The sequence below is a fragment of the Nelumbo nucifera genome, chromosome 2 (assembly GCF_055504915.1).
Source record: "Nelumbo nucifera cultivar China Antique chromosome 2, China Antique-T2T, whole genome shotgun sequence".
In the NCBI taxonomy this organism is placed as follows: domain Eukaryota; kingdom Viridiplantae; phylum Streptophyta; class Magnoliopsida; order Proteales; family Nelumbonaceae; genus Nelumbo; species Nelumbo nucifera.
In genome coordinates, this window is record NC_142650.1 from 38,999,923 (window position 1) to 39,027,698 (window position 27,776).

The window sequence follows — 27,776 nt, forward strand, 5'->3', positions numbered from 1 at the left end:
ACATACTCACCTTTCTGCCTCCCATCGCCAGTTTGTCACCTTGTTATCATCAGTTGTTGTCCCTAAGGATGTCCAGGAAGCCCTTGCCTCTCCAGGGTGGTGCCGTGCGATGGAAGAAGAACTTTCAGCCCTTCATCATAATCATACTTGGGACCTCACCGTTCTTCCTCCTGGGAAGCAAGTTGTTGGTTGTAAATGGGTTTATACAGTTAAGTATCTGCTTGATGGTAGTGTTGAACGCCTGAAAGCGCGATTGGTTGCAAAAGGGTACTCCCAAACCTATGGTATTGACTACACAGAGACCTTCTCACCAGTTGCTAAGATAGGGTCAGTTCGTGTTGTGATCTCTCTTGCAGCTATGTATGATTGGCCACAATATCAGCTTGATATCAAGAATGCCTTTTTGCATGGTAATTTACTCGAGGAGGTCTACATGGAGCAACCTCCAGGGTTTGTTGCTTAGGGGGAGGATGGTAATGTGTGCAGACTAAGGAAGGCTATATATGGGTTTAAACAGTCTCCTCGAGCATGGTTTGGTAGGTTCAGTGAGGTAGTAAAGAAGTTTGGTATGAAACAGTGCCAAGTTGATCATTCTGTATTCTGTCATGACTCTCCGGGAGGAAAAATACTTTTGGTGGTGTATATAGATGATATTGTTATTACCGGGAATGATAACATGGGTATTGACAGGCTGAAGACTTATTTACAGGATCATTTTCAGACAAAGGATCTTGGTAAACTGAAATATTTCTTGGGGATAGAGGTAGCAAGATCTAAGTATGGTATTAATCTGTGCCAGAGGAAATATGTGCTTGATTTGCTGGAAGAAACAGACTTGTTGGGTGCTAAACCAACTGAAACACCTATGGACACAAATACTAGGCTAAGCAGTGATATGGGTGAAGTGTTTGAAGACCCTAGCAGATACCGACAACTTGTAAGTAAACTGAACTACCTAACCATTACTAGGCCAGACATCTCATTTGTGGTTAGTGTGGTGAGTTAGTTCATGCAGAAACCTATGATTCCTCATTGGAATGCAATTCTGAGAATTGTGAGGTATTTAAAAGGGGCTCCAGGTCGCGGTTTGATATACAAAAGTGGTGGAAAACTTGAATAGAAGGGTATTCTGATGCTGATTGGGCCGGTTCTATGTCTGATGGGCGGTCTACCACAGGCTATTGCACTTTCCTAGGAGGTAACCTGGTGACATAGAAAAGTAAGAAGCAGACAGTCGTGGCAAGAAGTAGTGCAGAAGCAAAATATAGGGCTATGACACATACTGCTTGTGAATTAGTGTGGCTAAGGAACCTTCTACAGGAAGTAGGGTACAACAACAATACTCCAATGAAGCTCTATTGTGACAATCGGGCTGCAGTTCGTATTTTTTCTAATCTGGTGTTTCATGAAAGAACCAAGCACATTGAGGTTGACTGTCACTTTGCGAGGGAGAAGGTGCTGAATGGAGAGCTAGACACTGCATATGTTAATACAGGAAACCAGTGGGCAGACTTATTTACAAAAGGTTTGAGTCGGGGAAGAGTGGACTACATATGTAACAAGCTGGGAGTATATGATATATGCTCACCAGCATGAGGGGGAGTGTTAGCGTAGGGGTATTTCTGTCTTTATACTTAGAATAAGGTTGTTGATCTGTAATATTGTGTTAGAACCAGTGCTCCTTGCTTAAATAAGGGCACATATGTCTTTTCCATTAATTTTAATAATAAAAGCACATGTCTGGCTGAATGGGAGTTATGTTCTTTGACTTCCAGTTCGAACCAGATTTTCTTCTTTTCTCTCTCTCTCTTTCTTCCACCTTCCTACCTCTCTCTACGTGACTGATCTCAGGCAAACAGAACTCCAAGGCAGGCCGAATCATAACAAGAGGAATAAGGTTTTTTAGTTCTTGGCAGGGCTGAACCCTGAATTCGACATTGCTAGGTAGCATATTCTTTATAGGGAGGGTGTGACACTCTCTCAGGCCTATGCTTTTGTCTCTGGAGAGGAGAGTAGGAGGAATGTAATGCTGAGACAGCCTGGGATTGACCAGTCGGCTATGGTTGGTACAACAAAACCTAAGCCGAATGGAGACAGGGGGAGTAGTGAGACTAGAAGGGAAGATAAGGACTTGGTGTGTGATTATTGCAAGAAGACTAAGCATACCAGGGACACTTGTTGGAAGCTTCATCCAAATCTTATGCCTGCTCGGATAAGAAACAAGAAGGAAAATGCAAATGTAGCCACTACAGGAGACTCTTCAGCCCCTCTCTCCCAAACTGATTAGCAGCAGTGAGAACATAATTGGAGAGGTTTGGACAGCTTATGAGTAAGAAAGATTCACCCAGCTCTAGCCTTCCAGATGGAATGCAGAATGCAGGAGCCAACTACACACTTCCTTTGCACATACAGGTAGTTCATATGCAACTACGAATCTTGCATCCACTTCAGGTAAGAAGGGACCTCACTGGATTATAGACTCAGGAGCATCTAAGCATATGACTAATGCCCTTACCATTTTCAGTTCGTATCAGTTGTGCTCTGGTAGAGACAGAGTCTCTACAGCAGATGGTTCACATATGCCCATTGCTGGGAAGGGGACAGTTAGAGTGACCAATGATATAACTTTGTCCTCTGTTTTACATGTCCCTAGACTTCATACCAACCTATTGTCTATTAGTTCTTTGACAAAAAAAATTGAATTGTTCTGTGACCTTTCTTCCTGGTAATTGTGTTTTGCAGGATCTGGAGTCAAAGAAGATGATTGGGAGTGGTCGTGAGGTGAATGGAGTCTACCTTCTGGATGAGATTTCGAGACATCAGGGCCATCATGTTAGCAGCAGCAGTAGTAGTGGGTCAGAGTCAGTAAACCAGATTATGCTTTGGGACATTTTTCTTTTAGTTCTTTGAATTGTCTTTTCCCAAAGTTGTTCGAGTCTGTTCAGTTATCTACTTTGGAGTGTGAGAGTTGTCAGTTAGGAAAGCATTGTAGACAGTCTTTTAAATCAAGTAATAAAAGAAGTAATGCTTTTAATATTGTTCACACTGATGTATGGGGGCCATATCAAATCCCTTCCATGGGAGGATTCCATTACTTTATCTTGTTTGTGGATGAGTATACACAAAATTCTTGGATATATTTGATGAGATCACGTGATGAGGTTCCTAACTTAGTACGACAATTCCACTAGATGGTTCTCACACAATTTGGAGTGAGAACTTAGGCTTTTAGATCAGATTATGCCAGAGAGTACTTTGAGAAGGACCTAACCACATATCTCTTAGAACATGGTGTAGTTCATCAGAGCAGTTGTGCATATACACCGCAACAGAATGGAGTTGTTGAGAGGAAAAAACAAACACATTATGGAGGTGGCAAGGAGTCTTATGGTGTGGGCTTCAGTTCCTGTGTAGTTCTGGGGAGATGCAGTTCTTACAGCTGTGCATGTGATTAACCATGTTCCTTCACGGACTTTGGGGTTTAAGGTGCCATTTAGCCTTCTTTTTCCAGATGGAGAGATGTTTCATATACCTCTGCGGGTTTTTGGCTGTGTTTCTTTTGTTGACATTCTTGGCCCTCATCGCAAGAAATTGGATCCTAAAGCCAAGAAATGTGTTTTTCTTGGGTATGCTCAGAACCAAAAGGGGTATTACTGTTATGACCCAATGTCGAGGAGCAGATTTGTCACTATGGATGTTACCTTTTTTGAATCCACATTCTTCTTCTTGAGTGGTTCTTTTCAAGGGGAGAGTTTTGGGGAGGAGAACTCACAATTTGTTCCTCTTCCTGTTTCTGTGGTGCCTCCATCAGTTCAGCCACCACCTGCACCTCCAGTTTCATTACCTGAGCCACTACGGGCAGCCTCACAGCAATATCATCGCCGACAGATGATGGTTGATGCCACACATCCTCGACCCACACCACTCTCTGTTAGTCCTTCTGAAATTCCAGATTCGGCAGATACAGTTCCAGGTATTCCTCTTGAGCCTGAGCCTGTTATGTTTTCTGATGATAATGTTTCTGTCCTTAACACCATTGTTGCAGCTGATCCCATTGACCTTGATCCTCCCATTACACTTCATAAGGGGAAGGGAAAGTGTACAACCCACTGCATTTCACACCATCTTTCCTACAGTGCCTTATCACCCTCTTATCGTGCTTTTCTTTCTTCCCTGGATTCTGTGTCTATACCCAGGAATGTTACTGAGGCTCTCTCCAAACTTGAGTGGAAAACAACCATGCAAGATGAGATGGATGCTTTGATCAAAAACCAAACTTGGGAAATAGTTGATCTCCCCCCAGAGAAGGAGACAGTCGGATGTCGATGGGTATTCACAGTGAAGTATAAGGCCGATGGCAAGATAGAGAGGTACAAGGCAAGGTTGGTAGCAAAAGCGTATACTTAGACCTATGGTGTTGATTATCTAGAAACCTTTGCACCAGTAGCTAAGATGAGTTCAATTCGTATCCTTTTATCTCTAGTAGCCACCTATTTGTGGCCCTTGTTCTAGCTTGATGTCAAAATGCTTTCCTCAATGGTGACTTACAGGAGGAGGTATATATGGACATTCCAGCAGGCTTTTATGAAAATGTTGGTAAAGGAAAGGTGTGCGGATTCAGAAAATCTCTGTATGGAGTGAAACAATCACCTAGGGCTTGGTTTGACAGGTTCAGAGGGGCACTCATCCATTTTGGATACACACAGACACAGTCTGATCACACCCTCTTTGTGAAGAGGAGAGATTCTTTGGTGTCAATTCTGATTGTGTATGTGGATGATATAGTGGTGACAAGAAATGATTTGGAGGAGATTGATGATCTCAAAAAATCATTACAGCAAGAATTTGAGATCAAAGATCTTGGTGAGCTCAAATACTTCTTAGGGATTGAAGTTGCAAGATCCAAGCATGGGATCTTCATTTCACAGGGAAAATATGTACTTGACTTACTGCAAGAGACTGGGAAGCTGGGGACCAAACCAGCAAACACTCCTATTGATCCAAATCACAGAATTAATGGTGTGGATGGTGAATTGGTAAAGGATGTGCGGAGATATCAAAGAATGGTGGGCCGACTGCTGTATTTGTGTGACACAACCAGATCTTTCTTATGCTGTCAGTGTTGTGAGTCAGTACATGCGTGCACCTGGGGTTCAACACTGGGAAGCTATTGAGAGAATACTTGCATATCTGAAAAAGCACCCTAGCAGAGGCATTCTTTTCTCAAATCATGAGAATCTGAAGCTAGAATCCTATACTGATGTAGACTGGGCAGGATGCTTAGATGACAGGAAGTCTACATCAGGAGTGTGTACCTTTGTAGGTGGAAACTTGATCTCTTGGAAGAGTAAGAAGCAAGCGGTTGTGGCATGGTCAAGTGCAGAGGCTGAGTATAGATCCATGGCTCATGGTGTCTCAGAACTTCTTTGGGTTAGATCTCTTTTGAGTGAGATTGGGGTGAAAGCAGAGGAACCTATGATGTTATACTGTGACAATCAGGCTGCAATCAATATTGCCCACAATACAATTCAACATGATAGGACAAAACACATTGAAGTTGATAGACACTATATAAGAGAAAGGGTAACAACCGGAGAAGTTTGTTTGCCCTATGTCTCTTCAGAGTTGCAACTGGCTAATGTTCTCACCAAAGGGGTGGCAAGGAACAAGCTTGAACATGATCTACGCAAGTTGGGAATGTGTGACATTTACTCCCAACTTGAGGGGGAGTGTTGAAGATTAATTAGTTTTATGATGTTTTTCTGAGTAGATGTTTTATGTTAGTTGTTAGATAGGAGGTAAGGACCACAATAGTTATGTGAGTCCAAATTTTATTATGTTTTTTGAGTGTTATATATGTTGTTTTATGTTTTGCCGCCCTATAAGGGCATAGTTGTCTTTGTACTGTTCTATTATTTTAGTATAAATAATAAGTGAAGGGGGGTGGCCAGATTACAACTCTCTTTTCTTTCAACTTCTCTTCTTCTCTTCTTCTCCTTCTCTCTTTCTTCTCTCTTCAAGAAACTACTTTTTTTCATATTTTTTAATTTAGCAGATTTCTACTCCATTTACCCTCGATGTGAGGCTATAGATATTTTATCTTGTTCATTGATGATTTCTCACAATATACTTGGTTATTTTTTATGAGATCCAGAGATGAAGTTCCCAAACTTGTGAGGTAGTTCCATGAATTTGTTTTTACCCAGTTTGATACTAGAATCAAAATATTCTGATTTGACAATGCCAAAGAATACTTTAAGAAAAACCTAACCTCTTATCTCAGTGATTTTGGGGTTATTCACTTGAGTTCTTGTGTTTGTACTCCAGAACAAAATGGAGTAGCTGAGAGGAAGAACTGTCACGTAGTTGAAGTCGCAAGAAGCTTCTTGTTTGCCTCACATGTCCCTACAAGATTTTGGGGGGATGTTGTTCTCACTGCAATCTACCTAATCAACCGTATGCCATCTAGAGTGTTGGGTTTTAAGTCCCCCTTTAGCCTCCTTCATCCAGGTAAGGACCTTTTTCCTATTCCCCTTCGTGTCTTTGGTTGTTCCTTGGTTATGCCTATTCCTTGGTTATGCCTCCACACAGAAGGGTTATTATTATTTTGATCCTAACACCGGAACTCGTTATGTTTCAATGGATGTTACCTTTGATGAGTCCACTCATTTCTATGATTCTTCTTTGGGGAAGCATTGTTCACAGGGGGAGCATGTGTCACAGTTGTTTGCACTCCCCTTTCCTGTCCCTATTGAGTCTCCTTCTATTATTAATGAGTCAAGGGAGGAACAATCATCTCATGTTCCTTCCAATATTCCTATTCCTCTATTACCTCATTGTCCCCTCTTTAATCCCAGGTGGTACCAGCGGGAAAGGACCAGAAGTGAGCAGATTGTTTCCTCTACATCACATGAGCTTCATGCACTTCCAGTTACTGAAGAGACAATAGGTACTGATATAGCCCTTTGCAACTACCCTTTCCAGATTTTGATGTCCCTATTGCTATCAGGAAAGGTAAACAGAAGTGTACTACACATTGCATTTCCAAACACCTTTCCTATGGTCTGCTTTCTCCTTCATATTATGCATTTCTTTCTTCTATTGCTTTTAACCCTATACCCAGGTCTGTATCAAAAGCTCTTACTTTTCTAGAATGGAGGGATGCTATGAAAACTGAAATAGATGCTCTGCATAAGAATGACACATGGGAAGTGGTTGATTTGCCTGAAGGGAAGGAGCCAATGGGTTGTAAGTGGGTTTACACCATTAAATACCATGTTGATGGCTCCATTGAGAGGTACAAAGCTTGGATGGTTGCAAAAGGCTATACACAAATTTATGGGATTGGCTATCTGGAGATCTTTGCTCCTGTTGCAAAAATGACATATGTGCGGGTTCTACTATCTTTGGCTGCTCATTCAGATTGGCCACTTTATTAGTTAGAAAATGCATTCTTGAATGGAGAATCAATTGAGGAAGTTTATGTCTCTCCCACGAGGGATGTATGGCACAAATATGGAGGGAAAAGTGTGCAAATTGAAGAAGTCTCTCTATGGACTCAAACAGTCACCTAGGGCATGGTTTGAAAGGTTTAGGGCTGCCCTTGTTAACTTTGGTTACATACAGACTCAGTCTGATCATACCCTCTTTGTGAAGAGGAGATGTTCATTGGTGGCATATCTTATAGTCTATGTTGATGATATAGTAGTGACTGGTGCTGATGTGACGGGGATTGATGATCTTAAATCTTTCCTCCATATAGAGTTTGAGATTAAAGATTTTGGGGAGTTGAGGTATTTCCTTGGCATTACTTGAAAGAAGAAGTAGAATTGTTTATTGTATTATAGGTTTGAAGAGAAGAAGGAAGAGAGAGAGAGAGAGAGAGAGAGAGAGAGAGAGAGAGAGAAAGAGTGAAGAGAAGGGAAAAGAAAGAAGGGGTTCAGTGGTGAATGATCTACTGCCCCATACACTCCTTTATTTATAGCTTTTAGGATCCTTACAAGAATAGGAAATAAACAAAAAATAGAAGCAATAAGGCCAGCCAGCCCAACTTAACAGAATTAGAAACTTCTAATAACAGAAATTAGAAACTACTAAAAAGAAATTAGAAACAACTAGGTGTTGGTATGAATCCACACACACTAGATCCTGAGTGTGGGTATGGAACCCCGCACTTGTGGCTAACCAACTATTTCTTCACTCCCCCTCAAGTTGGGAGTATATATTTGTCATGCCCAACTTGCGTAGATTTGTCTCCAATTTGCCTTTTGTGACTGCTTTGGTGAAGAAATCAGCTAACTGCATGTCTAAGGCAATGTAAGGAAGGCATACTTCTTGAGATGCGACTCGCTCTCGGATAAAATGTCGGTCAACCTCGATATGCTTAGTCCTGTCATGCTGTATTGGGTTGTGGGAAATATTAATTGCAGCTTGATTATTACAATACAACATCAGAGGCTTCACATAATCAACCTCCAACTCATTAAGCAAGGATCTTATCCGTAACACTTCTGCAACACCATTGGCCATGGATCTGTGTTCCGCTTCTGCACTGGAGCGAGCAACAACATTTTGTTTCTTGCTCCTCCAGGAAACAAGATTTCCCCCCACAAATGCACAATATCCAGAGGTGGACCTTCTATCATCAGCACATCTAGCCCAATCCGCATCTGTATACACTTCTATTTTCATATGACCATTATTCTTGAAGAGTATACCTCTCCCTGGACATCTCTTTAAGTAGGCAAGGATCCTTTCTACTGTAAGGAGATGGGTAGTCCTAGGAGAATGCATGTATTGATTGATAATACTGACGGCACAAGAAATATCTGGTCAAGTTAGACAGAGATAAAGAAGTTTCCCAACCAGCCTTTGGTACATAGCCCTATCCTCAAGGAGTACTCCACTTTCTGCACTTATCTTATGGTTAGGCTCAATGTGAGTATCAGCGGGTTTCACTCCTAACTTGCTAATTTCTTCCAATAAGTCCAGAACATACTTCCTTTGGGAGATGAAAATGCCATGCTTATATCGAGCTACCTCAATTCCTAGGAAATAATGTAACTTTCCTAGGTCTTTCACTTTAAATTCCTTATGAAGGTGTTGTTTAAGGGTTTCAAATTGAGTTAGGATCATCTGATGGAAAGCTTGGGTCAGAGAGGGGACTTCATCTCGAGAGTGCATAAGATAGACCCATGAAAAACGGGTATAGTCATCAACAAATAATAAGAAATATTTGTACCCCCCATGGTGGGGGTATGGTAGGGCCCCCAAACATCGGTATGCACAATCTCAAAAGGAAGGTTGCTTCTTTTATTACTTAAGAATAAGATGATCTACTATGTTTTGCAAGTTCACAACTTTCACATTTTAACCTAGACACTTCTATTGACTCAAACAAGTTTGGAAAAAGACTCTTTAAAGATCTAAAAGATAAATGACCTAAGCGGTTGTGCCGAAGCATAATCTTACTACAAGACTAAGAAACAAACAATTTCCCTGCTTCACTCTGCTCCCCCTATGAATGTTCTAGTAGGTAGGCTCCATTCATCTCACGGTCAATCCCAATCACCTTCTTCGTTTCCAGATCCTGAAAAATACACTGATCAGGGAAAAAAAGTTATCGAACAGTTTTGATTTTTAGTAATACTACTGATTGAAAGTAAGTTAGCACTAAGCTTGGGAACATGCAAAGATGAGGATAGGGTGATGGTATCTGATAATTTGATGTCTCCTTTGCCAGAAATTGGTACAAGAGAGCCATCAACAATAGGAACTTTCTCTCTCCCAGTGGATAAACAATAGGTGCTAAATAGAGTAGATATATTGGTCATATGATCTGAAGCACCTGAATCTATTACCTAGGAAGGTCTAGTATTACTTGGGACAGAAGCATGACAAGCAGTAGCTCTTGTACCTGTATGAGCAAGGGCTGAAGTAGGCTATTGAGCCGATGTAGGCTGCGTTGAATTACTAAATTCATTTTCTAACAGAGTCAGAGCAGCTCGGACTGCAGCTAGGGTATCTAAAGGAGTGCCTCTTGTGCTTGATGAAGTTGTACTATTAGTGTTGACAACCATATTAGCATTCCCTTTCTTATTTATGAGCTTTGCTGGAACTAGATGAGGGTACAACTTCCAACAGGTGTCCTTAGTATGTTTAGGTTTCTTGCAGTGTTCACGTACTAAGTCCTTCTTAGCTTCCTTCTTCTCCTTATCTCCCCCCAGATTTAGGTCTAACTGCTATCAAGGCTGATTCGGAGGGCTGTTGCTGCAACATAACATTTCTCTTAGTTTCTTCACTATGCACTAGGGAATAGGCTTGTGATAAAGTCACACTATCTCTTGTCAACAACTGTTGTCTCACAATGTCATATCAGAGTTCAGACCAGCTAGGAACTCAAAAACTCTATTAGTTTCAACTTGCTTTCTATATGTTTGAGCATCTCTCTGACTCTCCACAGGGATTTTAAGGTTAAAAAGTAAAGAAAGACCTGCTTCCCTCCTTGCCTCAGATTTTTAACCTCACATTTTAGCTCATAAGCCCTAGCAACATTAAGAGGCTGAGAGTATGTTTCCTTCATAACATCCCATATTTCCTTAGTTGTTTTAGCCCACAAGTAGTTTCGGCTGATGTGTGACTGCATAGAGTTGCACAACCATGTCATCACCAAAAAATTTTCTTAGACCCACCTAGCATAAGTAGGGTCCTCCTTGGAGGGTTTCTTCACATCCCCTAGCAAGAAGTTCAATTTTCCTCTACCCCCAATAGCCATCATGGCTGATTGGGCCCATTCCAAGTAGTTTGATCCATCAAACTTAACAGTTATAATCTGAAAGGTGTTTTCAGTCATGTTACCTGAATCACCAATCCCAAAAGCACATTTCCCTTGGTTCTTGTACTCCATTCTAAGTTAAGAAGAGGCTTTAAACTACTGTGACAAGAAAAAACTGTATTTCAAGGCTGATAACAGCTGACCTAGGACAATGATTTTGTAGTTAGTTAACAGTCAACTACTGTCCTAGGATTGATATCTGTCCTGGAATGATTGATATCAGTCCTGAGATTTTCTATCCGTACCTCTTTGAATGAATAACAAAGTCCTTTTGAGTATCAATCTCAAGAAAATGTACTTACTTTATGAAGAAAAAAACCCAGAAAACTGATTGCTACCTTCAGTCTTCAAACTTGATCAATCGATTACTATCAGCACCTTGCATCTTGATCAAAGAACCAAGAAAAAAAACTGATCGGAACCTCCAATCTTGATCAAGAATCAATCTTGATCACTCAATTCCTGCTTGATTCTTCCTGATTACAAGAAACTCTCTCCAATCTTAGGACAGCTGCTAAAGCCTTCTTGCAACCTCCAAGAATCAGCCGAAATAAGGATCTTTCTGAACTTTCAGCCCTAAACAATTCTCATGTGGTCGGCTGAATTAAATCCACATGAGAAACCCTAGATCTAAGGCTTTGATACCAACTTGAAAGAAGAAGAACTATTTACTGTATTACAGGTTTGAAGAGAAGAAAAGAGAGAAAGAGAGAGAGAGAGAAAGAGTGAAGAGAGGAGAAAAGAAAGAAGGGGTTCAATGGTGAATGATCTGGTTCCCCATACACTCCTTTATTTATAGATTTTAGGATCCTTACAAGAATAGGAACAAAACAAAAAATAGAAACAATAAGGCCAAACAGCCCAATTTAATAGAAATTAGAAACTTCTAATAATAGAAATTAGAAACTACTAATAAAAGAAATTAGAAACAACTAGGTGTGGGTATGAATCCATACACACTAGAGCCTGAGTGTGGGTATGGAACCCCACACTCGTGGCTAACTAACTATTTCTTTAGCATTGAAGTGGCTCGGTCTAAGGATGGACTTTTTATCTCTCAACAAAAGTATGCGCTAAACTTGCTCACTGAAACATGCAAGATGGGTGCAAGACCAGTGGCTACTCCTATTGATATGAGTCACAACAGGTAATACTGTTTCTTGGAGAAGCAAGAAACAATCAGTTGTTGCCAGATCTTCAGCTGAGTCCGAGTACAGAGCTATGGCTCATGGAGTCTCTGAGTTGCCTTGGCTTCGATCCTTGATGGAGGAATTGCGTGTTGAGTATGATAAGCCATTGATGCTATATTGTGATAATCAGGCTGCCATCAACATTGCTGACAATCCGATGCAACATGATAGGACTAAACATATTGAAGTTAACAAGCATTTTATCAAATAAAGAGTGGCTTCTGGAGAAGTTTGTCTATCATTCATTACATTTGAAGAACAGTTAGCTGACATTTTTACCAAGGGAATCTCCAAGGCCAAACTACAACATGACACTGGCAAGCTGGGCATGATTGACATCTATGCTCAGCTTGAAGGGGAGTGTAGAGAGAATGGGCCGAATGGCCCATAGGATGCTTTTATTTGTTTATGTTTATGTTTCTTTTGTTAATGGGCCTTTTATGCTTCTTTATGTTATGCTTAATTATGTTAATCGCCCAATTAAGGGCCTCTTTGTAAATACCAAAACTTTGTAAATTATGTTTTAATGAAAAGGATTAGGGAAGGGAGAAACATTCGATTGACAATTCTCCCAAAACCCTATTGCCACCAACTTCTTCTTCTTCTTCTTCTCTCCTCTTCTTTTCTCTTTGCTACTGATATCTAATACTTTTTCACTACTTTTAAATCAGTCCTCTCATTCCTTTGGACTGTTTTTCTTCTGGAAGGAAATGGCTTCTGGATCTTTAATGGTGAGCGGAAGAAGTTCAATTGGTTGACATTGAATATGGACGTGAAAGTTAATTTGGACAAATGAACTGCTAATGCCTTTGCTGATGTTCTTGCAAAATAAGTGGTGGGAAGAAGTGAATTATTTTGTGCTCAATTGTAATTGTTTTTTGTTTGTTGAGGAGAGTTAAGAAAGTTTACCTCTCCTTTTCTTGTATTCCTATTGTTTAATTAATAAATTTTTTCTGTTATCGATAAAATAAAAAGAGTGAAGTTGAGAAGCTGAAGAGCAGTGTAGTGCATGATAGGGAAGGGGTTAGGAGGAAGGACAGAAAAAAAGAGATTAGAAGACGGGTGATTCTCAGGGTCTCATCACAGTTTTTTTTCCAATGAAAATTATAAGCTGGAATGTGTGAGGTTTGGGAAGGTAAAGAAAAGAAGATTAGTAAGGGGAGTCCTACAGAGAGAAAAGCTAGTTCTAGTTTTACTTCAGGAAACAAAGGTCTTAAAGTTGTTAAAAGGTGGATTAGGAGTTTTTGGGTTAGTAGGGGCTTAAGTTGGGCATTTACATCTTCTTGGGGTGCCTCAGGGGGAATTCTCAAGATGTGTAAAAATGAAGAAATGGAGTGTCTAGAGTAATTGATTGGACAGTACTCAATTTCAATAAAAGTAAAGAGGTTAAGTGATGGAAAGGAATGGGCTTTAACAAATGTCTATAGCCCCAACTCTGTAGAGAAAGATTTTTTCTCGGAAGAACTAAGTGCCATTAGGTTACTAGAAGAGGAGAGATTAGTTATATTAATAGTGTTAGAAATAACACATACCTTGTAAAATTAGAATTTTCTGAAGCGAAAGAGGCTGCTAAATACTCTGCAACTGACACCATCAGACTCCTAGGAGGTAAGTCCATCTCCGCCAGGTACTCTCATTCTCATTGACCCATTTGTCCCTATTTCTATTGATGTTCTTGGGGATGACCTTGACATCCCCATTGCCCAGAGAAAGGGTGTCATGTCATACACAACAAAATCAAGGAAAATCACACTCACTAACTTTGATTCCCTCAATTGAGAGCTCAAAACTGAGAAAAATTAACTTGGTTTGCATGAATGAGCATTTTTTCAGTTTGGCAGAAAAATTCTCTCTACTCAAAACATCAAAAACTTCACATAGATGTTGTGTGTGTTCATCAATACTTCTACCATAAATAAGAATATCATCAAATTATACAGCAACAAAATTGCCTGAAAAGGGCTGTAAAAGCTGAGTCATCACTGTTATGAAGGTAGATGGTGCGTTGGACAACTCAAATGGCATGACTAGTCATTTGTACAAACCTTCCTTGGCCTTGAAGACTATCTTCCACTCATTGCGTAGCCTGATGCAAATTTGATGGTATCCGCTCTATCTTGGTAAATAATGTGGCTTGACCGAGTTGGTCCAGCATCTCCAATGAAGGTATGGGGAATTGGTTCTTTAGAATGATCTTGTCGATGGTGTGACTATCTACATATTTTCCATGAGCCATCCTTCTTGGGTATGAGGAAGACGGGTACAACGCAGGGGACTCATATTGGGTTGTATTTGTCCTTTTCTGAAGCAGCTCATTGACTTGCTGTTGTAGTTCTACATGTTCTCAAGGGTTGAGCCTATAGTGGGGACGGTTCAGTAGTGGTGCTTAGGGGATGAGATCGGTCTGGTGTTGAATGTCTCATAGAGGGGGAAGATCATCAGGAAGCTTTTCAAGGAAGAGGTGCAAGTACTCATTGATAAGCAATTGTAGGCTTGTGGAGATTGCTAGTGCAACCTTGCAAGATGGACTTGCAACAAGGGCCAGCATCATTCCCTCCTTGATCTCCCACTTAAACGCCTTGCAAGGCATCAATCTGAATGCAATCCCAAGGGTCTTCTGCTGATCTCGTTGGGGTCGCGATGGTCTAAGTATATACTTCGTGCCTTCCTTGACGAGACCATTTGTATTATTTCTCTCATCATGGTTGGCACTTCTGTCATACTGCTACGGTTGACCCAGAAGTAGATGACAAGCATCCATCTGTATAACATCACACTACACTTCATTAGTATAAGACTTACCTATGGCAGAGCTGAACAAACAACACTTAGTGAATTTTACTTCAATACCCTTCTTTAACCAGTGGAGAAAGGGTGGGGATGAGTACTGGTAGGCAACTAAAGCTTCTGAACTGCTTCCTCTAACATGACGTTCTCGCAATTGCTTCCATCAATCACAATGCTGCAAACTTTGCCACTAATAAGGCATGTAGAATGGAAGATGTTGTTGCGAAGCCAGTCTTCTTCCTTCAGGGGTGCCAACAAACTTATTCACATGACTTGGGCTTCTCCACGAACTCAATGTTCTCCTTTGCATATCAGTTGGGAGATCGTTGTGCTGGGGCTCTGCATCGTTGTGCATGACTCATTTCAACTTGTACTCATTGGTGGTATGTCTGATGACCTCATTGCACCTAAAGCATCAGACACCCTTCTATGAGTCTAATCTCACTAGGGGCTTTGTTGAAGATGTTGTGCTTGGGTGGTTGGGGTCGTGGTCACTGGCTTGCTACTCTATGAAGGCTAAGATGTAGCAGGCTTGAGGAGTTTTTAGGACCATAGCTTTTCCATTCCTCATGCTACCTATTGAGCATTAGAGATGGAGTAGATGTGTGGAGCCACTTGCAACTGCTATCTTAAAGCTGGTTTCAGTCCTTTATACTGGATCATGGTGAACTCCTTGGGTTCTTACAAACTCATTCAGGCTGGAAGAGACTAAATCTCGAACATGCACTCGCTCACTGTCTTGGATCCTTGACATAAAGACTGAAACTAGATGAAAAGGCTCTGATGATAGATTGTGGGAAGGAATTCTCAATTTCTTTTTGGCTTTCATAGCATCTTAGGTCTGGATCTTTGGCTTGCCCTGTTGGCAGCAAGTTCCAGGGGAACCTTCTTCTCTTTAGGGACTGACTTGTAGTAAAAAAACTTCTTGACACTGCTCAACCAGTCAACAAAATCCTCTAGGCGAACGGTGCCTGTGAACTCGGCAATCTCACACTTGATACCACCATCCCAGTGACGAGGATGGTGCCTCTTTGCTGTTGCTTGGTGCCTGTGGTAACGGGGTTCTCGTTTTGGTGACTCCCAAGAGGAAGATATTGAGGCTTCTTCATACTCCTCCATGTCAACTCAACAAGGTGAGTGAAAAGGGGATGGAAGGAGAGACAGATGAGCACTTCTGGAAGCTCTCTTGCCTCATTGAAAGCACCCAGTTTGTAAGTTCTTGGACTTGAGTAGAAATCTGGCCAATTCGTCTATCTGTGTTGGATATGCCTTCCTCCAAGTCTTTCATCGAGGGAGCTTTCCTTTGCAAGCTTTGAATGGAGCTTCCTTTGGTAGTGTGCCCTCCACATCTAGAAGCCATTATAGCTCTAATACCAGATGGTGCGGCCGTAGTCCCTAAACGAAGGAAGACTCGCAAAAGACAACCAACGGCAATGTAAACACTGCAACAACTGTAGGGTTCATTACTGGTATGCCCAGATCATGCAATCTTGGTTGGATAGATAACTGAACTATGATAGCTGGATACCCATACAAAGGTATCTATATTGTGTTGGACACTTTGGTTTTTAGTGAAAATTCTATATCAAACACATGGTGTAGCTATGTCCTTAATATATCTGGGTAAATAACTAAATAACCTAATTCAATGGTTCCAAAATCAAGTAAAATGGGCAAGTTTTGATCCTTTAAATTTAGGCCACAAATAGTGTAATGGATCTAATATTTCTCTCTGATTTTAAGTTGGGGCCAACATTACTTTGAAATCATCTCATTTGTATCCTACTTCAGGAGATTCACTCTGGATGCCAAAGATCTAGTAACATGGTGAACCACCATATTTTCTCTTTGCAGTTTCATGTATTAAAAGAAATTGATGGCATATCTGCTGAGACTATGTTGTTGTTGTGGAGCATGAATGAGAGGTACAACCCTGATTCAAAATTCAAGATCTACTTTGAGACATTGCCAGAATCATTTAATACAGGTATTCCATATCTATGTTGTATGCTCTCTTTGCAACATTTGGTTGCCTCTCAGAATGCTTGTGTAACTAATAAGTGTACATGAACTAATTCACTCCTTTTCTTCTTGGCAAGGATTTAACATTTGTTACTTTCATAAAATCAGTGTAATATTTTTTTTCTTTGCAAATTCTCCATTGCTTACAAATGGCATGTTTTCTCAATAAGCTGGAATCATCATCCTCATCATCATCATCAAACCATTAGCTGTCTTGGCAAATCGTAACAAAAAAAATCCTCTTGTTGCCATTCCACTCTATATAGGAAACAAAACTCTGTTAAAGGGAGTTTCCTGTTATTTTTCAACTATTTCAACAGATGTCCTTTTGGCCTAATGCTTGTCCTTTAGAAGCCTTCAATTTACACCAAAGTTTTCATTCTCATGCAATTATTTGTCTTATTTTAGCCCTCTTAATATTTTCTAGTGCATATCTTTTTGACTTTTATCCAAGATCAATATTTCAAATCAAACTTTTTTCCCCCTCCCTGCTTTTACTAGACATCCTTGACAAGGATTTAGGACAGATTTGTAGTGGATCTCTAGTATTAAAGTTGAACAGATCCCACAGAGGTCATGGTTTTAGGGTTTGTAAGGTTCAGTACTTCAACAGTAGCACATTAGGACCATGTTTCACATTTTAGCTTTATTTGATGACATTCACTGAAATCTTGCCATTTTGTCAGATGGCATGAAGCATACATAATTGTTTTTTTCCTTGTATAATCTATATACAATGGATATATAGACACCCTTGACAAGGATTTAGAACACATTTGTAGTGGATCTCTAGTATTAAAGTTGAACAAATCCCAAGGTTTTGTAAGGTTCAGTACTTCAACTGGTGCACGTTAGGACCATGTTTCACATTTCAGCAATATTTGATGACATTCACTGAAATCTTGCCATTTTGCCAGATGTCATGAAGCATACATAATTTCTTTTTTCCTTGTATAATCTATACATAACGGATATTTCAAATGGCAATGATCAACTAAATTCTAAATATTCATGGTTTAAATTTTCAAACATTGCCAATATATCACAGATATTTAGCTAAAATAAGTTGAAGTTCTTGGAAATTATTTTTTAAAAGAAAATGGATTACTATTGTCAATTTGATTTATTATTCACTATAACTCATAAAAGAAAAGGACATTTAATTAGAAAAGGGGTTCTTATTCTAGTAAACACATGTAATAACAAAAAAGGCAGAAACCAAAATATTGCAACTTGGCAAGTGAATGAAATATGTTGAGAAGAGAAAATGACATTATCAAAATAACAAAAAAAAAAGACAAAAGAGACAGACAAACAGACAGGCAGACAGACAGAGAGATTGGTGACTTATTGAATTTTATTAGAAACTGACATGGTTGGGCAAAATATTTTAATTGTGTTGATGTGCAATACCATGGCCATAATACTCATGATAGATATGATTTTGAGTTACTTAAGAACTCTGTGGTATTGAAATCTACTATCAAGGAAGAAGATCAAAATAGAAGAGCTGTACTTGATTATTCATGTTTTTATATGCATATTTTGTATAATTTCCAATTCTAAAGACATGTTTTTTCCCTGATGGTAATGAATAAATGCATCAATTGATTGGTATATCTATTTAAGTCACCTAATCTTCTCTTATTTAATATACAAAGTTGTTTCTCATGGTTTTGTTGAGTATTAAATATACAATTATACTTCTTTTAACAATCCCTAAACTTTCATTAACAAACTCCATGTTTATAGTAATCTTTTGTAAGTTTTCTACATTTTCCATTGTAAGATGTCCATCAATATTGAAACTGTGAACCATGGTTGGGATAAGATTTGATTAGGGTTTGGAATGGAACTTATGACTTTAGTTGCTAGCATTGTTTACACAGAGGATAAAGTAAGAAAACTATCTGGCAATATGAGAAACTTTAGAAAGGAAATGCAAAATCAGTGAAACCAAGGAACTGAAGGGAATTAGAGTGAATGGCCCAAAAGGATTTTTAGGGGAAAGGTTTTTAAAGTGGGTGTCCAGCTGAATTTTGATTTATCTCAAGAGAATTAATGTTGTGTTTGGATTAGGGTTAATATGGAATTTGTGGCAGAACTAGAATTGCCAATTCCTATCTCCCACACAGTATGGCTTCATTTGGCTAGGGGGGATTTTAAGTGTTTGGATTCCACATCCTTTTTTCAGAGCTCAGCATAGAGGGGGCGGTAGTCATTTTAACACTTAGTGGTCTGATGCCATCAAACCCTTTCTTTATTAGAAATTGATTGTTTTATTAATTTAGAAAAGAATGGTATATAAACATGAGTATACTGTGCAGCCCATAGAAGCACTACCAAAGCTATCCCTAAGCACTTTCCTTTATGCTGTTACAAGTTACTCTCTTGGGAGCTCATGCAACAACATAGAGCCTTTGTTGCTCCTTATCTTGCCAATTTGTTTGCCAAATGCCAACCTGGTCATTGACCTATATGTCCATGTGAAAGATATATTAGTCTCCTTTGCCAGCCTTATACCTTCCTTGCTGCTTTCCTATATATGCAGTGCAAGAACCTACATTGCTCTCCTTACACCATCCCACTACTATTTGGGAGTCCCCTTCTGCCAATACATTAGTATATGTAAAGACTTTGCCAACCTTAGATCTTGCATGATAGCCATTGAGTCTATCTTTATGGAGTTACTCACTTTAATAGGACATAAAAATAGTGCTAAAATATTGCTTTTGAAGCCCTTGAACAGGCCACCTATGCTACATATCCCTAGATTACCCAAACTGTAGCCATCAAAGTTCATCTTGATTGAGTTTGCAGTTGGAGGGGTCTAAGTTTAAAGTGACCCTTCTAACAAATTAAATTTTAGCCACGGATAGAAAGTATCAGTAGAGTCATCACCATAGTTTTGAGTAATCCCTTTTTCTACAAGTCTAGCCTTAAGTGTCTCAATAGAACCATTTGGTTATACTTTGTAGTGTATACCTATCTACAACCAACAAGTTTCTTACTAGGGGGAAGAGGAACTGACTCCCAAGTATCATTCAAATGCAGGGCTGGAATTTCCTCTTCCATAGATGCCCTCCACCTAGAGTCAGTCATGGCCTCCTATAAGGAATAGAAATGTCTGATAAGTCTGAAATAAAGGAACTAAAAGAGATAAAGAGGTGTATGAAACAGAATTATTGATAGGATGAGCAGTGCAAGAACACTTACCCTTTTGATGAGCGATGGAATATGAAGATTAGAGGAAGCAGATCCATCAGATGCTTCAGCAGATGATGGTGGAGCTTGAGTAGGACAGTGCTGTGTGTAAACCTGTACAGATGGCTTTGGAGGTAACTTAGGAGAGGAAGGAGGCTCAACAAAAATAGGAATAAGAAGAGGTGAATTAGAGGTAGGTCCAATGGTGCACAAGTAGAAGATAAAAATAGGTACTTGTGGAGATTTTGTGACCTCATGTACTTTCTTTTTGCATTCTGGTAATTGTACATATGAAAATAAAAGAGGTTCTCTGAGGTGGGGGCCCATTCATTCTTGACACTCCTAATTTCTATTTTTAGCTTTTTCATTGTTACAGCTAGGAAAGTTTTGTTTTCTTTTTGATAGGTAAAGAAACTTATTAACAGCAAGGATCAACATTACAAACACCCAGGGAGAGGTGTGAGATTCCCCTCATCCTACAGCAATAAAGAAAAAACAGAAAATCAAATTACATTTGAGCCCAGAATAAGTGATCCCGAATAACCTCTAGCTTGGCTAACAAGTCAGCCATTCCATTGGCTGATCTCCTTTGCCATTGATACACCACTGAACAACCAGTGACAAGCCATTTAACCTTCTTAAGCTCATTCCTAAATTTCCAAGTGACAATCTCCGGATTTTGTAGCCAGCCCATTACTATCTTGGAGTCTCCTTCCACAATTAATCTGTTGAAATTCAACTCCCTTGCTAACTGTAAACCTTGGACAACTGCTAACAAAATTAAGCTTTAAAAACTCATTCACAGGAGGCGTCCAAGACACTACAGTCATCCTCCTTCTAGACGAGCTAGCAGCCACCTCACCCCAATTCCTCCACAAGTCATCAAAAGAAAATTGACAAAAAGAGTCCAAGCCTCCAAGATTTTCACTCAATGTATCACAATTGCCAAAATGCACTCCTTCACAACTTCTACACTCCTCTCCTTCACAAGGAAAATCCTTGCATTCTGTTCTTCCTACATAGTCCACAACACTCTGCCCTTGTGCACCTCCAAAGGATTCTTCACCTCTTCTTAGGCCACTGAAAAATGTGTGGCTCAAACAAACCTCTGACTTCTGTTGGTATAGTCCACCTGCTTCCAAAGAATGAAAAGAAACAATCCCAAATTTCCCTAGCAAAGGGACAAGACACAAAAAGATGGTAAGAATTCTCTCCATTATCCTTGCACAAGATGCACCAATTAGGGGACAAACAAAGATATTGTCTCCTTTTTTTCAAAAGGCGCAAATGTTGGGGGGGATGAGATTGCACCAAAACTCCTTGAAGGGAATAGGAAGAGCCTGGGCTGGAATACAAAGAGAGTTGAAAAACGGGGCACAAGTGAAGAAACCTCTTGGGTGTGGAATCCAAACACGTTTATCAGGCACAGAGCATAGTTTTCAAGGTGCCAAGGCAAGGCTAGGCGACAGGGGGCACCTTGTCACCTAGTCGCCTAGGCGATGGATTTTTTTAAGTAAAAACATGTATCCTAGGGTAGTTCCCTAGGTTCCATAATCATATTTCCTTAATAAATATCCATAATTTTCATAAGAAAAGTATAAACTTCATGTTAAAGTATAGAAAATCAACATATTCCAACATATTCATGAGAAGAAAAAGAAGAAATAAAAGAAAATTAAAAAAATATAGGGACTGAACCCCTATTTCTGTTATAGGAAAGAAAAAGAAGAAAAATCAGTATATACACACACAAAATTAGTAAAGAAAAAGAAGAAAATGTGTTGATTGGACAACATTTTATGTTCTTCCTTTCTTATTGGTTTAGGTTTTGAAGTCTTTTGAGGATTCAATACAGCATTTGGCAATGTTTGTGTTGATTAAACCCTAACAAATAAGAAAATAATAAAAAGAAATTAGTATATAAACACACAAAATGAATATTTTAGTTTAAAAATGTCTTTTATAATTATAACCTCAAAAATTAAGAATATAAAGGTTTTTTATAACACGCTATAGAAAACTTCTTGGCGATTAGATGAGGTGAGCCTCCAAGGGCGCCTTGCTGCCTAGTTGTTGCCTTGACAACTATGGCACAGAGAAGTCAAAAGAAACATTCCCCAGGATCTCAAGCAGCTGAACCAACTCCCCAACCTCACTCTCTCTGAAACCCCTTCTGAAGCCGAAATCCCAATTAGGAGACACGGGAATCAAAGGCTAAGAAAGGAATCTAGAGATAGGTTCCTTTTAAACAAAGAAACAAGGTATAACAAAGGAAATAAATCTTTCAGTGCGGAGTTACCAATCCAAACATTTTCCCAAATAAGATAGAGCTCCCAGAGCAGATATCATACCTGACATGATTTAATTACAGCTAGGAAAGTTAACATGGTATTAGAGCTGGTTGCTCTCTTATCTATTTTCTCATCTCTTGATCCACACTGAAAGTAGTAATCCTATCATCCTATTAAGATTTGCTGCCCTAACTGTTCGGTAAAAGGGATTAGGTCTGTTTTGATCAACCCTAATTGCTATCCTGTCTGTTTTGCACAACCAGCAGGAGAGATTTTATTAGATCTATCTTGGGAGACCTTGGATCTAGGCCAAACTTCAGATCTAGTGTTTCCTAGACCTGATCTATTCACCCTACAAACAACATCTAATTGGGTGAAGTTTTTGAAGGAGTTCAGATCTTCTTTCTGGGGCGGCAACAGTGTACAGTTTGCCTTTTTTGAACTGCAACATCTTCAGACTTCAGGTCTTCTATATAAACCATAATCTAGGCCTTTCTCTCCATATTGAAGGGTTATCTCAAGGACTTTAAGATCTGTGTTTGAATATTCTTTTGGAGTTCTTTTGAAGGCTATTTTGATCAGAACAAAACATTTTGACAATATGAGTGCGATCAAGATAGCATCCAATCCATTTTTTCATGAATGTAGCAAGCATATAGAAGTGGATTGTCATTTCGTCCGAGATCTCCTTTCCGGCCATATTTTTCTTTTCCACATTTCTTTCATATTGCAACTTGCCAATCTATTCATCAAAGCAATGACTCGGGCCAGACACATGTTTCTTATAGACAAACTGATGCTTTTTCTCCAGTATCAGTTTGAGGGGGAGTATATGCAGAGAAGAGATGTAGTTCTGTCTTCTTGTATTCGATTGTATGTGTTAGAGCTAACCGAATAAGGGTAGATTAGTCATTTTATTTCTATTAAGTTATGTGCTTATGTGGCAGTCTTAATAGAGACTTCCTGTCCCATACTTAAGTGGGGGCAGTTTAGTCTTTGTACTACTAATTAGAGGCTAATCCATATTAAGGGCTGACTGATAGGGTTTAATCTATCAAGTTCGACTGTTCTCTTCATCTTCTTCTTCTTCTTCTCTTCTCCTGGTTCGAACTACTGTAGCTACAGAACAAACATGGTATCAGAGCAGGACGTTGCTCTCTAAATCTCCTCACAAATTTGTGACCTCATTTTTTTCTTCTTTCTGGGCTGAAAAATGGAGAACACAGATTCGACCTAGGTCTGAGAACACCTTAGTTCTTTCTCTGCGCAGAACCTGACTGTTTTTTCAAGAGAACAACTTCAGGTGGATGGTCGACTGAAGCTCTCCATCGAAGGTTGGTTACCTCCTTTTTTTTTGTGTTGTTGGTATTTCTGGGTTGAAAGCCTTCAAAATCTGTGGGGACTGATCAGAACCTAGAGAACTAGGTTGTTTGTAGCCTTGGTTCTTGGAAAAAGGTCCAAGAATAGGCTGTGTTTACAGTGGCCGAATGGTGTAAGGGTATGTTTGACCCTTTTTTGTTGGTCTGTAGTTGTTTTGAAGCCCGTGTTGGTCACAAGTGACCTGGATTGAATGACAGGTTACTCAATGGCAATAGTTGATGCTTTCTTTGGACTTATAGTGCCCTCTGAAAAGGTCAGACAGATCTGTACCATGTGTGACAGCTATGGTTGTGTGGTGGTGCTTGTGATGCTCAATCTCTATTGAGCAGCTTCAAGAGGACTTGTATGCAGTCATTGAGTTGCTGAATTAATGTCGGTGTGATTCATGATTTTGTGAAATCAGTAGTGATGTGAACAAGAACAAAAGTTTGTGTACCTATCAACTATGTTTGGGGACTGCTGTAGTGTCTGGAACATCAAACTCCTGACAGCAGTACTTAGTTGGCCACCGGGAATTCAGATTAGAAGTAGCATTGGAAGAGCATCATGGCAGCAACTGGAGATGGTCGTAGTGATCAGAAACCTAGTGTGGTGATTCCCTCTGACTATCTGGGTGTGTAGATGACTTCAATTAAACTTAATGGTGAGAACTATGTACCATGGGCCAAGTCAGTGGAAGTTTTTCTCAAGGCAAAGAGGAAAGTGAAGCATGTGAAGGAAGATAAACCACTTGCTGACTCTTCAGGGTTTGATGACTGGGAACAAGAAGATGCCCAAATCATGACATGGTTATGGAATAGTATGGAACCCAAAATAAGTGCCAACTTTATGTTCTTAGACACAGCTAAGGACATATGGGAACATGCCAAGGAGCTTTATTCTAGGCAGGATAATACTACAAGGGTATATCAGCTCTATCAGGAGTATTTCAATCTGCAGCAAGGGAATAAAACCCTAGAAGAGTACTATGCCAGTATGAAGAACCTCAAAAATGAACTCAATGTCTATCATCCCTTCACTCCATATGTTAAGGTTCAGCAACAACAGAGGGAACAACTAGATGTCACTAGGTTCTTAGTGGGGTTGAAATCAGAATATGAACCAGTTAGGGCCCAAATATTAGGGGGCTCTACTCTTCCTACACTTGAGGAAGTGTTTGCACGGCTTCGTAGGATTTCTTTGGGACCTACAGAGAATCCCACACAGTCTGACAGATCAGCATTTGTGATAGCCAGAGGAGGTGGACGTGGTACTAAAGGGGTCGGACATGCCTCCCGAGGAGGTCGTGGTGGTTCCATATTTGGTTGTGGTGGTGGTCGTGACTCAGGGGGAGGCTGTAGTAAAGGAAAAAATAACTCTACAAGGAAGTGTACCCATTGTGGCAGGGACGGACATTCGGTGAATTTCTGTTATGATCTCCATGGCCCTCCTTCTACATGGACCAATCATGCAATACCTGGTGGGGTTGATGTCAATGATAACCAACAGACAGATCTAACTCCTTCCACATCTACATCTGTTTCCGGGAAGGAGATTGTGAGTACCGCGTGGTGAGTATGAGTGGTTCCTTCAGACTAGTTCACAGCATACTACTGCCACCCTTGCCCACTCAAGTATAGCTTGTCTGTCATCCAAACCCTCTCCCTGGATTATTGACTCTGGAGCCTCTGATCACATGACCGGGACTCCAGGTGTGTTCTCTTCCCTCTCTGAAACTTCCACATCTCAAACTGTTACCCTTGCCAACGGTTCCTCTTCTTCTCATCTGTGGTGTTGGTAATGTTGACACGGCTTCTCTTTCTTTATCATTTGTTCTATATGTCTCTAAGTTTCCATTCAATCTAATGTCTGTTAGTAAATTAACCAAGACTCTTAATTGCTCTATTACATTTTTCCCTTCCTTTTGTGTTTTTCAGGATCTCAAGACAGGGAAGAAGATTGGTGGGGGGCATGAGGCTGGTGGATTGTGTTACCTTGACGGTGGTGGATCGCCAGTTGCACTTCAGACTTCACTCACTCCTCTACAGTGGCATTATCGACTAGGACATCCATCTCTCAAGGCACTCAAGATACTGGTTCCGTCTTTGAGTCATTTGTTGTCTTTACAGTGTGAGTCGTGTCAGTATGGGAAATATCATCGTGTTCCCTTCAGTCATAGAGTTGAAAGTCGTATGTTGAGTCCTTTTGCTTTGGTTCATTCAAATGTTTGGGGCCCGATTAAAATAGAGTCTTATAGTGGTTACAAGTATTTTGTCACTTTTATTGATGATTGTTCAAGGATGACATGGATTTATTTAATGAAAGAAATGAATGAATTATTTTCCATTTTTCAAAAATTCCATGCTGAAATACGTACACAATTTGGTGTTCCAATCAAAGTTCTTCGTTCAGATAACGGTCGCGAATACTTTCTTACTTCCTTTCAACAGTATTTAGAACAACATGACATCATTCATCAAACTTCATGTGCATCCACTCCTCAACAAAATGGGGTGGCAGAACGAAAGAACCATCATCTCCTTGAAACTGCTCGGTCTATTGTTCATCATATGAGTGTTCCTAAACGATTTTGGAGTGATGTTTTACTTATTGTGCGTTTCCTTATTAATCGGATGCCTTCCTTCATTCTTCATGGTCGGTCTTCCTTCTCTATCTTGTTCCCCACCTTGTCTCCCTTTTCATTAACACCTCGTATCTTTGGCTGTGTGTGCTTTGTTCACAATCCGAGTCCTGGAATAGACAAGCTGGATGCACGCTCTATTAAGTGTGTCTTTCTTGGCTACTCTCGGACTCAAAAAGGGTACAAGTGTTACAATCCCATTACTCATAAGTGTTGTCTGTCCTGATGTCACCTTTTTTGAGTCTCTCCCCTTCTTCTCGGGACTTGAAGTAACCGTGTCTCCATCTTTGCTTCCTTTTCCTCTTCCAGTCAGTGATCCCGTTCCGTGTGTTCCAGTTGGGGTTGACCTTTCACCTCCTCCAGTGCAGATCCCTACTGAACGACCACCGATCCAGCACGTGTATACTCATCGACAGACACCGGCTCCTCCTCCAACTTCTACCTTGTCTGCGGATCCTGTTGTTGCTCTTGTCCCTAAACCTTCAGGACTTGATCTTCCCATTGCTTTACGAAATGGTAAACGTAGTTGTACCCTCCATCCCATTTCCAATTTTGTTTCAGTATCTCGCCTTTCTGCTTCACATCGCCAGTTTGTTTCACTATTGTCATCTATTTCTATACCTAAGAATGTCCGAGAGGCTCTTAGCTCACTTGGGTAGCGGCAGACAATGGAGGAGGAACACTCTGCCCTTCAGCATACTCACACGTGGGAGCTCACTGCTCTTCCACCTGGTAAGCATGTTGTGAGTTGTAAATGGGTGTATACTGTTAAATACTTGCCAGATGGTAGTGTGGAGTGTCTAAAGGCCAGACTTGTTGCTAAAGGTTATTCACAGTTGTATGGAGTGGACTATATGGATACCTTCTCTCCAATGGCTAAGATTGGCTCTGTCCGTGTCTTAATTTCCCTAGCAGTTATGTATGATTGGCCCTTGTTTCAACTTGACATTAAAAATTCCTTCCTTCATGGTGACCTTATGGAGGAGGTATATATGGAGCAACCACCTGGGTTTGTTGCTCATGGGGAGGATGGTAAGGTGTGTAGGCTGAAAAAGGCAATTTATGGGTTGAAACAATTGCCTCGTGATTGGTTTGGGAAGTTTAGTGAAGTGGTGAAGAATTTTGGAATGAAACAATGCTAGGTTGACCATTCAGTGTTCAACTATGATTCAGAAGCCGGAAAGATTTTATTAGTAGTCTATGTGGATGATATTGTCATAACTGGTAGTGGCAAATTGGGGATCGATAAACTAAAGGTCTTTCTGCAAAATCATTTTCAAACAAAAGACCTTGGGACATTGAAGTATTTTTTGGGTATAGAAGTTGCTAGATCAAGACAAGGTGTAAACCTGTGCCAAAGAAAATATGTTCTTGATCTGCTGGATGAAACAGGACTGTTAGGTGCAAAATCGGATGAAACTCCCATGGAACCAAATGCTAAGTTGAGC

The 27,776-nt window shown here is 40.1% G+C and overlaps 1 protein-coding gene across 1 annotated transcript in view; it reads left to right on the top strand.

Annotated features, from left to right (window-relative positions):
- The window catches only part of LOC104599142 (SET domain-containing protein), a 94,429-nt gene that overhangs the window by 43,197 nt on the left and 23,456 nt on the right, over window positions 1–27,776 (top strand). Inside the window, exon 6 of the mRNA XM_010261541.3 lies at window positions 16,666–16,798. Coding sequence (XP_010259843.1) covers window positions 16,666–16,798 — 133 coding nt within the window. The remainder of the gene's footprint in view (window positions 1–16,665; window positions 16,799–27,776) is intronic.